Below are 13,920 nucleotides of genomic sequence, written 5' to 3'. Positions count from 1 at the left end.
TCTCTCTCTCTCTCTCTCTCTCTCGCTCTCTTTCTTTATCTCTCTCTCTCTCTCTGTCTCTCTCCATTTAATTAAATGATCTCTCTCTCTGTGTCACTCTTTCTCTCATCTCTCTCTCTCCCTGTCTTTATTTCTCTCTCAATTCAATTATCTCTCTTTGTCTCTTTTCTCTCTCTCTCTCTCTTTCTCAATTCAATTCTCTCTCTCTCTCTCTCTCTCTCTCTCTCTCTCTCTCTCTCTCTCTCTCTCTCTCTCTCTCTCTCTCCTCTCTCTCTCTCTCTCTCTCTCTCTCTCTCTCTCCTCTCTCTTCTCTCTCTTCTCTCTTCCTCTCTCTCTCTCTCTCTCTCTCTCTCTCTCTCCTCTCTCTCTCTCTCTCCTCTCTCTCTCTCTCTCTCTCTCTCTCTCTCCTCTCTCTCTCTCTCTCTCTCTCTCTCTCTCTCTCTCTCTCTCTCTCTCTCTCTCTCTCTCTCTCTCTCTGTGGGTCTGTTGAGGAAACCCAAAAGGGCTGAGTCAGAGATCCCATCTCTTCCGGAGTCAGACAGGGCCATGCAGGCCAAGCTAGGGCAGGGCAGAGCCAAGCGGAGGGAGCTCCCCTTTGAAAACCCTGTCTGTGGAAAGATCAACGAGCAACTCCTGGGGGAGTCACTGTGCTGTCCTGGTCCTACCCGGTCCTACCCAAACAGCCCCATGGCCTGGGGCCTGGCTGGGGTCATATTCATTAGGCACCAAATGGAAGAAAACAGACTAAGACAGCAACGAATTGCCTGAATTTACTGCTTGTTTTAGTGTTCCATTGAAAACAGTTTGCTACGGTGTGGCTTAATGACAATTACCCAGGCATGCAGCCTCTATGTCCCAATGTAGCTCTACTCTGCTGTGCTGCTGACTGTTTACCTTGGCCCCAGCCCTCCCGCCAAAGGACTTTCAACTCAGCAGCGGTGCCCTCGAGAGTGACACTGTCTCTCTTACTCACTGTCTAAATAAAGCAGTTTTAGGCGTCAGTCGCAGTTTGTCTGTGTCGCTCTCTTGCTATCTCTGCCTCTCTCTCCCTTTATGTATCTCTCTCTCTTTCTGTCTCTGCCCATTTAGAATAGCACATTCAACATAACCTTATCTATGTTACTCCATAGTATCTGCTAAGTGACAAATACATCAGCCTATTGCACCATTCACCAAACTCCTAAAATAAGTTTGAGGCTTTGCTTTGTATCACTTGTCAGTTTTTACTACTGATCTTCTCAGCTACAGATCATTTATGGTGTAATAACGTAGAGTGAATGTTGTCATGCATATGACACCCACCCAACCTTAGCTGAAGCGTAAGAGTGGTGGGCCAGTAACCGAAAGGTCGCTAGTTTGAATCTCAGAGCCAGACGATGTGAAAAATCTGTTATGTCCTTTAGCAAAGCACTTAACCATAATTGCTCTATGGTTGCTGCTGATAATGGGTGACCCTGGCAGTTACCCCACTCTCTGAGGGTGTCTCAAGGAGAGTTGTGATATGCAAAAAAAACACATTTCCAATTCACACGTGTATAATGCTTGTACATGTGTGAAACACGACAAATATAAGCCCCCTTTATTTATTATTATTTTGCACATGAATTCAGGCAAGAGTAACAAATGGGAGAAGGACCTCAGTGATGTAATGTGTTGTGAATTCTCCCTTAAAGTATCATGGATACCTTGAAGACATTACCAGCCTGGGACCACTTCATAAATGTATAGACCTATACATATTTTGGTTCTTATTTTAGGTTTCACTCTAGGTTTGATTTTCATATCTGAAGGAAGGTTTGTAATTCGTCTCGGTTGCAGCAGAGCCTACCTTAATGTTAATGTGAGGTCGTCTCTGTTAACATGAATGATGCTTAACAACAACACTTTAAACAAAGACTGGGGGCAAATGAAGCCTGCAGACACGCCAACTCCTTGGGCATAAAATACAAGCGGTGTAAAGTTGGTGACATAATCAAAATAATGGATTAGAATTTTTTTCAATCTACACTGGTCTGATCAAACGAGTATCATGCAAGGGGACACATAGGTCAAACCAATTGATATGTTCTTGTAATAAAATTGAAATGACAATGTTGATAATCAACAACATTCATCCCCAAACGGTGTACCTGGTTGATGTGCAGTACAGCGCAGTATGAACATAGCTACACTGACACTCATAAACTCTCCAACATCAATATGTCAAAGTGCAGCCAGATAACCTAAAGCTCAGGGATAAATCTAGCCATCTCTAAAATTTGTTGTCTACCAACGGTATCTTTTCCAAGCTATATTCACTTACATATCCTTCACAGGGTGACAGGTACTCTGTGCAGGTGGAAAGGATACGCTTGGTTTAAACACACATTGAAGACACTGGTGAAACCTTTGTAGTGAGTGCATATAAAGGAAAATGTTGTTGTGTGTAAGAGGAATGGCTAACTTTAATAAGGAATGAGAAAACAACTAGAAAAACTGTCTGGAGATACAAATCCCTCAGGGATCCATTACTACTGTCTTTCCAACAGCTTCTCATGACATATTTCTCTTTAAAACTTCAAAATGATTATATGTACCTTTACAGCACATAAAGATGGCACTCAAACCCTTCAATTTCAATTTGCTGCAAACCTTGGCACAGTATACACTACCAACAATGACAACCACAGTGTGTTGATTTTCTTCAAATATTCTAAGACAGGAGCAATTATTCCAAATCCACATTGATATCGTCAGAACAAATTGTTTCAGAGATTTAAATAAGATCATTAAAAACTATATCAGGAATAAAACAACCAACCAAAGAAATACAAATATCCAAACAAAAAAATTTGGGAAAACAATTCTATTAATAAACTTGATATTTCAAAAAATAAATAAGTTCAGAAAAGAAAACAATTACCAGGCCCTGATTCAGATGAAGAACCCTGATGGTGAAACTGAAATGCAGTTTAAACGGCAGTTTCACAATAACCTACTAACTCATCAGATTCATTCCATTGAAAGGGACATTTCCCAGGGAGCTAGAGGAATTTGTTTGGCCTCAAAATGGATCTACTTAGAGTTCTGGCGAACGAGACGCCGTTCACACCCCTACTGGAGGAGAGGGACACGTACAGTTAGATCTGTGTAATGAATGGGAAAGTCATCATTCTACTTAGAACGTTGAAAGTCAGGAAAATGTACTGTAGACCTTTTGAGTAAAAGTACAAGGGCAAATTGTATCAGACCAAAATCAACAGTGATTTGTCATATAAGGTCATTATGTCTTGAAAGCTGTGAAAGGTTGTTTTCAAGCTACATATATAACATCGTCTTTTCACATTACTGAATCATAAATGGCATACTTCACTCTTTTCAGATTATTCTCCATACATCTCCAATACATCTCAAACTACAGTTTCATCACCATGGAGTCAACGTGTGACATTCCTCTCATTGACAAATGTTGTTTTATGACATAGTCCACAACAGGTTGTACAGATGTAGGATCTTAATTTGATCACTCTTTTGTTGCTGAGAATGTTCTGCAAAGCAGGAAATGCAAACTTGTCGTGTATTTGAGTTTTAAAAAGTCTTCTAAAGTTTGTAATTTCCCCTTTAACATTTCAGAAATGATTTTCCCTAACGAAAAATGTATCAACCCCTACAAAAATGTCCATTCATTATAATCCACATAATAATTCACATTTCCAGTTGCTGCAAGATTACTTCCCTGCTGTAACAAACTGGCTCAAATTAAGATCCTACATCTGTAAGAACAGCCATTCCTCTTTTATCAACTGAAAACTTATCAGGGGCAATTTATTAATTACACCTCTATTTCTCCATGTATTGACATTAAATTCATATATGTTGACCTCAATACCATTTAGCCTTTTCATTTTATTTCTGTCAAATTGTATCATGAAAATCCCATGCATGTATGCAACAGTAAATGTATACAGTTTATATCAGTTAGGTAGTCTTTGTTGCAGACAGAAAATATTGCAGCAGTCCTCTTTTACAGTTTAGTATTGTAACAAAAAGATGCATCTATAAAATGATTATGGGTGCCATTTGTTCAAACAGTACTTAGCTAGCTGTTGTACATGTGTCAAAAAGTTTGCGAAAATGTCCTAAACATTTTTTATCCTCACCTTAGAAAAAACAGCTTCTACCAATTTCTTCCAAAAATAGTACCATAAATTAACAGTATTTTAATTTCATCTGTAGGATTTGATTATTTAAGAATTTAGTAAATAATTAAAAACAAAAATTGACTGACATAGGATGTCACAGTCTTTGATACCCTGTTTAAAACCATAAGAGTTTCAGTCAGATAGGCCTACAGTAAGAGCTATCAGTGGAAAAACATATTTGCAATGACTGACAACTACTAACTCAACAAGAGAGAAAGAAATGAACAATCATATTTAAAATGAAGACATAAGAAATGTTTTTCTTTCAGTTCTACTCTATGTCCATATCTTTATTTAACAATCATACTCATGTTTTAAACAATGGAAGATTAATAAATACTTTCTCTTGATTCAGGAAGGTTGTCTTGGTAACTTGATAGCTTGATTCCAGTTTCAAAAAAAAATATTATAAAAATGTCCTTCGTAGGGATATTGCTTTTATCAAGCACTAATATCCAATTAACCGCTTTTGTCTTGAGTGGGGGAATCCATAGCATTATGTACAGGTTTCTTCATTTCAAACAACAAAGAACATTTGATCCACCTCCATGTCTGAGAGAGAGAGAGATATATTGAGTACACACACAGCAGGTCGGTCCAGAAAGCATTTCAACTGCAGACTAACAAGAAGGCATCCCCTCTCACATATTTCCCTTTGTGTTAAGGCACTAAGGTTTTCCCATATCATTCTGGAAATCAATCCCAAATATTCCACAGACATTTCAAACTTGCAGGGGTGTGAAGGGGCAAAAAGGCTGTCTCTGTCCAACAGTTGTTAGCTGGGAAGTAGGAAACAGGCCCAGAGCCATCGAAGGCACTGAATACTTCCACCACTCAGCAGCAGGACATCCAGAGAGAGAGAGAGAGGCTAGTGCGGTGGGTTCCGTCCCCCAGCTCGGTGACTCAGGCCAGGGCCATAGGGCACCAGGGCTCCCCTCTGACAGAGCCGGCTATGTCTGCAGACTGGGTGAGGCCCCCACGGGTGTAGAGGCCGTCCTGGCCTGGGTACTTGACCACGGCAGAGCCACCAGAGCCAGCTGAGCCCTCCACTGGGCCACTCAGTACAGAGGACTGAACCTGGAATAGAACAGAGAGATGTTAGTCCCAGATTCAGGAGAAATTACTATTAACCAAAGGTTTTCTATAGTCACAGCCTGGGCTTATCAATGATAAAGCTTAATCTGTAACTGCTAAGATGGATATACAGTGGGGCAAAAAAGTATTTAGTCAGCCACCAATTGTGCAAGTACATTGGAGGTTTTTTAATGAATTTATTTGCAAATTATGGTGGAAAATAAGTATTTGGTCACCTACAAACAAGCAAGATTTCTGGCTCGCACAGACCTGTAACTTCTTCTTTAAGAGGCTCCTCTGTCCTCCACTCGTTACCTGTATTAATGGCACCTGTTTGAAATTGTTATCAGTATAAAAGTCACCTGTCCACAACCTCAAACAGTCACACTCCAAACTCCACTATGGCCAAGACCAAAGAGTTGTCAAAGGACACCAGAAACAAAATTGTAGACCTGCACCAGGCTAGGAAGACTGAAACTGCAATAGGTAAGCAGCTTGGTTTGAAGAAATCAACTGTGGGAGCAATTATTAGGAAATGGAAGACATACAAGACCACTGATAATCTCCCTCGATCTGGGGCTCCACGCAAGATCTCACCCCGTGGGGTCAAAAGGATCACAAGAACGGTGAGCAAAAATCCCAGAACCACACGGGGGAACCTAGTGAATGACCTGCAGAGAGCTGGGACCAAAGTAACAAAGCCTACCATCAGTAACACACTACGCCGCCAGGGACTCAAATCCTGCAGTGCCAGACGTGTCCCCCTGCTTAAGCCAGTACATGTCCAGGCCCGTCTGAAGTTTGCTAGAGAGCATTTGGATGATCCAGAAGAAGATTGGGAGAATGTCATATGGTCAGATGAAACCAAAATAGAACTTTTTGGTAAAAACTCAACTCGTCGTGTTTGGAGGACAAAGAATGCTGAGTTGCTTCCAAAGAACACCATACCTACTGTGAAGCATGGGGGTGGAAACATCATGCTTTTGGGGCTGTTTTTCTGCAAAGGGACCAGGACGACTGATCCGTGTAAAGGAAAGAATGAATGGGGCCATGTATAGTGAGATTTTGAGTGAAAACCTCCTTCCATCAGCAAGGGCATTGAAGATGAAACGTGGCTGGGTCTTTCAGCATGACAATGATCCCAAACACACCGCCCGGGCAATGAAGGAGTGGCTTCGTAAGAAGCATTTCAAGGTCCTGGAGTGGCCTAGCCAGTCTCCAGATCTCAACCCCATAGAAAATCTTTGGAGGGAGTTGAAAGTCCGTGTTGCCCAGCAACAGCCCCAAAACATCACTGCTCTAGAGGAGATCTGCATGGAGGAATGGGCCAAAATACCAGCAACAGTGTGTGAAAACCTTGTGAAGACTTACAGAAAACGTTTGACCTCTGTCATTGCCAACAAAGGGTATTTAACAAAGTATTGAGATAAACCTTTGTTATTGACCAAATACTTATTTTCCAACATAATTTGCAAAGAAATTCATTAAAAATCCTACAATGTGATTTTCTGGATTATTTTTTCTCATTTTGTCTGTCATAGTTGTAGTGTACCTATGATGAAAATTACAGGCCTCTCTCATCTTTTTAAGTGGGAGAACTTGCACAATTGGTGGCTGACTAAATACTTTTTTGCCCCACTGTATATACAGTGGATATACTGTATGCAGTGGGTGTTCTCATTATTATATAGCATGTATCAAGTGATTTAACAGACACATATAATTAATTAAATGTACTTGTTGGAAGTACATCTCACGGGATGAGATCTTGCGTGGAGCCCCAGATCGGGGGAGATTATCAGTGGTCTTGTTATATTCTATGAGTGGCCAGCAGCATACCACCCTGCATACCACTGCTGGCTTGATTCTGAAGTTAAGCAGGGTTGGTCCTGGTCAGTCCCTGGATGGGAGACCAGATGCTGCTGGAAGTGGTGTTGGAGGGCCAGTAGGAGGCACTCTTTCCTCTGGTCTAAAAAATATCCCAATGCCCCAGGGCAGTGATTGGGGACACTGCCCTGTGTAGGGTGCCGTCTTTCGGATGGGACGTTAAACGGGTGTCCTGACTCTCTGAGGTCATTAAAGATCCCATGGCACTTATCGTAAGAGTAGGGGTGTTAACCCCGGTGTCCTGGCTAAATTCCCAATCTGGCCCTCAAACCATCATGGTCACCTAATAATCCCCAGTTTACAATTGGCTCATTCATCCCCCTCCTCTCCCCTGTAACTATTCCCCAGGTCGTTGCTGCAAATGAGAACGTGTTCTCAGTCAACTTACCTGGTAAAATAACGGTAAAAAATAAATAAATGAGTCAATACCATGAGTCCAATATTATTGCTTTTACGAACATATCAGATAAAGGTTTATTATTAGCCTGCCTGCATGTTCTATATTTAAACAATAAGGCCCGGAGGGTGTGGTATATGGCGAATATACCATGGCTGGGTGTGTTATATGACGAATATACCATGGCTAAGGGCTGTTCTTATGCATTACACAACGCAGAGTGCCTGGATACAGCCCTTAGCCGTGTTATATTAGCCATATACCACAAACCCCCAAGGTGCCTTATTGCTATTATAAACTAGTTACCAATGTAATTAGAGCAGTAAAAATACATGTTTGTCATATCCGTGGTATATGGTCTGCTATACCACGGCTGTCAGCCAATCAGCATTCAGGGATTGAACCAAACAGTTTAGAATTATTATCAATATCCAATCAAAATAATACATTTGTGCAATAAATAAAACGAGGAAGTCTCTACAACAATGTTTTAGATATGTTTTCGTTTAAAAGGCAACGTCGACCAAAACCGTGGACCTATATTTGATGCTAACTGAGAATTGGCTGAATAATATCCGTACACAATTTGTTACACAAGACAGGTGTCAGTTGGCCTGCACGGGACAACATTACGTTAAAACGAGTCCGTTTTTACAATTAACGGGGCCCGCATATCCCACACCTGAATTTTATTTTTCAAATCGAATAGGCTAAATCATCTTCTTACCCCTGGCACCTGCGTGTTCGGAGAGCTGTTCTTCGAGTCTTCAGAGTTGGAAGAAGACGTGGACGTCGGAGTCATGGCGACTGAATTACTATTCCCTGTGGTAAAATTATAATGAATTATAAAGAGGACCTTAACAGCGAAGCATTTCAATGAGAGAGAGAAAGACTGTGTGTCATGAGGTTAAAATAGAGGTTGCTTACCTGAGGATCCCTTGGTTTTGTTCAAAGTTTTAGGTTTTCTTTTTCTCGTCTGAATTCCCTCTTTCTTCATGGCAAGGGGCCGAGGTACCTGCAAAAATAAAGAATACATTAATCTTTGTCGTGAAATTGTTGGGCGGTATTCTCTGTCTTGTTATTTGGCTAAACGTTTTGTCAATGTCGACCAAAAAAAAAAAGAATTTGTAAATTGTCCTTTAAATCTATACTTCATTAACAACTATTATAATTAATTGGACACACTGAATAAACGGATTGTGTTTAATATTGCTCTCGATATTCAGTGAACAATTACGCACGGAAATTACGCACGCTAGTTACAATACGGCCTGCTAGTCGTCGAACATTACATTTAAAAATCAGTGCCAACTTGTGACATAATGTGAAGATTGTGTCTTACTCCATGTAATTTTGTGTAGAGCCCACATGCGTTGCACACCGGTTCTCCCTCTGCGTTTCTGCGCCACAAGGTGGTTGTGCTCGTCTGACAGTTGGCACAGGAGAGGCCGATTCGCCGGGATGATGACTGGGGAAAGGCAATACATAAACAACAATAAACACACTGGTACATAAAGATTAAAAGCTATGATTAAGCAACGGTGAGCTATAAAAGTGAGATGCAGAGATGTCTCAGGTCGAGACTAGGCTACGTGACGAATGGAATCTTTGACTGTGATCCAATCCCTTATAATGAATCACTGTATTTTAAGAGCACGGATTCTCCTCTCTTATGACTATATTTATGTTATCTGCACTAATTTCCAAACAATAATATTGATCATATTCATGTCATCCATTTACAGTAACAGACTTATTTACATGAATTTCATTGGCAGAGAGTTTGTGGAATCCAGGCATCCCTCGTTTGTTAGTGTGCGTAGCCTAATAACTGCGTGATGGCGCTAGGGAAATGTGTCTGAACATTTTATTTTTCATATTTCATTAATATATTAACAAGATCATTATGTCTGTCATATAGGTAATTTAATTTGTTGACCCTGATTAAATTACCTATATGACAGCCAGAATTATCTTGTTAATATATGAATGCTGGCCGAACGGAGGGTACAATAAAATGGTCTTCCATTTTAGTGAATTGTTGGTCAAATAAAATCCCCATTATTTAGAGAGATATAGGGATCTTAGGCGATAACCTTAAGCCATTGTTTTAAATAAATAGAGAGGAAATGTAGTGACTAAGTAGTCCCTGAGCATGTGTTGCTTACCATCCGCTTCTGTGGTTTAATTAATGGCCGGCTGAGTCCATTCATTTTGCTGTACAGGCCGCAGGCGTTGCAGAGAAAGTGGCCCGTGCCATCGCGTCTCCAGAGCGGCGTGGAGATGGAGCCGCAGTTGACACATTCCCTGCTCTCCCCCAGGTCGTCGAGAATATCTGCGGGAAAACAGACAGGCAAAACACCAATCACTTACATGACACTTCAGAGAGGCGCTTGGGCATAAAAGAGCCGTGATTTTTCGTAGGCTTAATTGAGCACATGTCTATACCTTCAAATATGTAATTGTCTGTTGTAAATTTGTTGAATCCTTTGATGATAGTTCAGCATTATTTTCCAAATGAGGTCTAGTCTAGGCCTATGAATGTGATATTAGGCCAATACATTCAATACACAAGGAGACTGCTCTTTTGTCTCCATTTTAGCTATTTATGTCTGACGTATTGGGTTACTTTTATAAACTCCAAATGTTTCGATGACCTACTAGTTGTTTATGTGCAGTCGGAGGATGTAATCAAAAATGTATTTATTTTATTTACACCAATGAAAATGTCAAAAAAGTATATGCCTAGAAGTCGTTATAAAAGTTTCGATATCAGGGATATGCTTAATCTTCAATTCATGCCACAAATTAATTGATAATAGCCTAGTTATAATATCTAACCTAATTATTGTTCTATTCTTAATGGGAAGGAATTTAACGTTCTTTACCATTACTATAAAAATGTAAACTTATTTAATCTGTGATAACAATCTCCTTAACTCACTTGAATGTGAATTTATTCGGTCTACTAAACTGTTGTCATCGTAAATGATCATCATATTGCTACACCCAAGCTCTCGTTGCTTTTAAATATTTTTAAATGGTTATTTGAAATATTGTACATGCGTAAAACGTTGGTAACCAACAGTTATTCAATAGATAAAATAAAGTTGTCACATTGGAGTTCATATCATTAATCATCTTTCATCGATAATATTTGGAATAGAAGGTCTACCTCCGTTAGGTCCTCGAATCGTCAAGGGCGCACCTCTGCTTTGCAAAGTGTGCAGCATGGTGTTATCAAACGGTCCTCCGGGCCAAGGCGAGGACAACTGGGATAGCTGTGGTCCAACATACTGGGAGTAGGGGCTGGTGTAGGATCCACTGAGGGGGCGTGAGAGACCGTACTGGTCTCGGCTGCTCACATTCAGCGGGTTACTGTAGCCGTTATCCCTGGGAACCCCGTTGTTCATGGGCGGGCTTGGAGGGTAGTGGAAACGGTTGGAGGTATGAGGACTCCCGGTGCTGTAGGAGGGACTCTCCGGAGTAGACTGCGACCAGACTGAGTGGCTGGTGACCGCATGGCTGGGCTGAGACGACCCACTGGCTTGCAAATAAGGAAGGCTGGGTATCATGGGTCCCACCCGGGAGCTCGGTACATACACTGGAGAATTGGGGTTGGAGTGCATATAGCCCCCAGAGGGCGAGTCGTACCCCGCCTGGCTCTGGTGGGCCGCCGCGATGGCTAGTGTTTGATACATGTCGCTGGGGTCAACGATAAGGCCGCCCTTGTGGTGCGGGTGCGCTCCACTGGAGATGATGAGTTTATTGCCCTGGTCTAAATCTGTGAACAGAGTGATGTCCTCAGTGTTGTTGTGATGGTGACCGTGTCCAAACTGAACGTAGGAGTGTAGAGATGATCTGCCTGGCCCTTCCGCGCGCCGGTGTCCCACTGTGTCAATTTGATCGCTTGGCAGCGGTGACCTGAGCCCCTCCGAGTCGTGCGCGTGGCTGTCCCTCCTGCCCTGCCCGCTGTGTAAGTAGCTCTGTTCAGCCGGTGACCCTGGGCTGCTGGACACTTCTCGCTTGACCATGGACCAGATGTTTTCGCCCAGGTCCATCCAGGATCACTTTCCATACACCGTAGGACTAGAAAATCGTGAGGGTGTTGTCTGCCCTAGGAATGAGAGAGAAGACATTGTCATCAAGAAGGCTAAAAGGGTCCATCTTACTGTACATTGTTGACTTAAAACAGGCTCTTGGGCTTCATACAATCATAAAGGATCTGTAAGGCGATGCAATCAAATCGTATTACAATCTCTACTATTTTTTACAAGAGATATGTGCCAAAGAATTAGCCTACATTTTAATGACATACTATACATAAACCATGGTGTTACCTTTCAAGCGATACTATTGATTTGCAAGAAACATGTCCTCCCCATGATAATAATATCATATCATGGCTTACCCTCTGAGAAACTACGCAACACAAACCTAACATTGCCCTTGATGTGGGGCTTGGTTTCATTTTGAAACGTGTTGGCTTAATTTTGAGAACACGATACAAAATTCTAGCCGGGCTAAAGGCTACTTAACACACAAGACTCGATCCTCTCTATGAAAACTATATGATGGGTATGGACTTCTAGACAATATACTTTTGGTAATAGCGCCTAAGGCATTAATCCATTAGACATTTAACCACAGCGCGCGCTCTGACCGGAGGAGTTGAATCTCTCCGTGTCAAAACCCTGTCCTCCCCTCTCGAGATATAGCCTCTTCATAATTACAAAAAAACACACACCGTTACAGATAGGAAACAAAACGCAATTTGTCTTTGGCGCAAAAAGATAACCGCTTGATAAGACGCATAACAGATAAGACCCAATAGGCACGGTAATCAAGACAAAACAATTTAGGTTCTGCGCAGCTGGCACCAGGAGTACGAGCACTGAAACCAGATGTTTTACCAGATGTTTAACCAAGACTGGACTGAAAAATATAAAACAGAACAGGAGAGGAGCGAATATTCACCACATACTTACTAGTTCTGTGCCATCCGTCCCTCGTTGAAGTTTCCAATAGTGTGTGGGTCGTAGCTGGTCTCGGGGAAGATAGGAATGAAAGTGTTACTGCGCTCGTGATGAGGTTTTTAGAGAGGAGGCGCTTCTCGAGGCTGTAGTTGAAATCTGAGGGCGTTCTCTGATTGGATTTCAGTTGAGCAAACAGATCAACTCAATGGGTGCTGTAGTCTTTGAAATATTTGATCATGTCTAAAACTGTAAATGCAATCAATTCGACGTTTTAAAGTAGTATATGGACTTTTTCTGTTTAAATAAATCGACATATTCAAACAGTATATTCAGGGAAATATTCAGAGAAAAGCTAATTTTGGCAGTGCACTTGGGTTTACTCACAAATATTTAAATAACTATTATAATAAGTGCGTTTTATTTAGAGAAAAAACATCTGGATTTTTCATCATTGACGTCAAGCCTGTTTTCAAAGGATATTGTGGAAAAATAGTTAATTGTTATAATGTAGAATGATAGGCCTACTATAATTAGTGAGGCTCTGATAGGTTAATTTTAATCATGATAGTTGTCGTCATAAATCTAAGTAGCCTAACATATATTATTCAGAATGTGTTTACAAGTAGGTTATCTGTTCCAGCATAAATTGTAATAATGCAAGATGTTGGAACTATCTAAAAAAAACCTGTTGGCATCGAATACAGAGTAAAAAAAACAAGATTATATGTAAAAACTTGAATTAATTAAAAAAGTGAAATATTAAATAGCTTTATCAACTGCACCATATAACTAACATTGTTTGATATAAATTATTATTATTAGAAAATAAATGGCCCTTAAATACAAACCCCGGGAAATAGCCTATAGGAAAATATATCTATATTTTAACGTTGGCTTGTTTTGTTTATTTGTTTGTTTATTCTCCTTTTCGGAGTTATGTTAGGGCAGACCATTCACTAATTAGTTTATTTAAGTGAGACGCCATCATTTGGAATGAAATGGGTTGAGCCTCAAAGAAGCACCAACTCTCAGCACGCATCTGTTGTTGCAGAGAGGATTTAGATTGAACTGGTGATGATTCACTCAGTTGGAATATACATTGGCTCAGTGAAATGATCAAAAGTGACGAGGTGTCAATTGAATCATTCATTTACTAGTCTTCTGTATCTTCCAGGGGTTAACAAACAGGCCCGTCGTTCGTCAACCTGGGAAGAATTCAACTGGTATTTCTTTCTATTTACATTTTGTCTGGATAACACTCATAGGCGATACCCGTTTCAGGGTAAATTGTAGGTCACCATTTCGTTGCACAGAGAGAGAGGAGAGCCACGAGTCATTGCAATATTATCTATTCTCTGTTTGACTCCTCTTGTAAAGTGAGCTCAAACAACGGCCATTCTTCTTT

At 40.9% G+C, this 13,920-nt stretch overlaps 1 protein-coding gene across 3 annotated transcripts; it reads right to left on the bottom strand.

The window, feature by feature from the left end:
* Window positions 1-1,528: 1,528 nt before the first annotated feature.
* LOC129813763 (GATA-binding factor 6-B-like) lies at window positions 1,529-12,635 on the bottom strand. 3 transcript variants are annotated; one of them, XM_055866266.1, is made up of 8 exons: window positions 12,528-12,635; window positions 10,715-11,656; window positions 9,708-9,874; window positions 8,882-9,007; window positions 8,467-8,554; window positions 8,267-8,361; window positions 5,526-5,585; window positions 1,529-5,258 (listed from the first exon to the last, which is right to left on the bottom strand). In XM_055866266.1, the coding sequence occupies exons 2-8, from the start codon at window positions 11,598-11,600 to the stop codon at window positions 5,085-5,087; spliced, it is 1,596 nt and encodes a 531-aa protein (XP_055722241.1). In that variant the 5' UTR covers window positions 11,601-11,656; window positions 12,528-12,635; the 3' UTR covers window positions 1,529-5,084. The 3 variants fall into 3 exon arrangements, with proteins under 3 accessions (XP_055722241.1, XP_055722242.1, XP_055722243.1); XM_055866267.1 differs by having other exon boundaries at window positions 12,524-12,622; XM_055866268.1 differs by lacking the exon at window positions 5,526-5,585.
* Between the last annotated feature and the right edge of the window lie 1,285 nt (window positions 12,636-13,920).

This window comes from Salvelinus fontinalis, chromosome 17 (assembly GCF_029448725.1).
Source record: "Salvelinus fontinalis isolate EN_2023a chromosome 17, ASM2944872v1, whole genome shotgun sequence".
NCBI classification, from domain to species: domain Eukaryota; kingdom Metazoa; phylum Chordata; class Actinopteri; order Salmoniformes; family Salmonidae; genus Salvelinus; species Salvelinus fontinalis.
Note: the sequence above shows the minus strand (reverse complement) of the source record. Positions and strands in the feature narration are given on the sequence as shown.

Bases quoted from the DNA above. Each gene is read 5' to 3' on its own strand.
- LOC129813763 (XM_055866266.1), bottom strand. From the start codon at position 11,600: ATGGACCTGGGCGAAAACATCTGGTCCATGGTCAAGCGAGAAGTGTCC. The intron at 9,875-10,714 runs GTAGACCTTCTA...GTTTTCCCGCAG, and splicing joins GATTCGAGGACCTAACGGAG to ATATTCTCGACGACCTGGGG. The intron at 5,259-5,525 runs GTCTGTGCGAGC...GTTCTATTCCAG, and splicing joins TCTTAAAGAAGAAGTTACAG to GTTCAGTCCTCTGTACTGAG.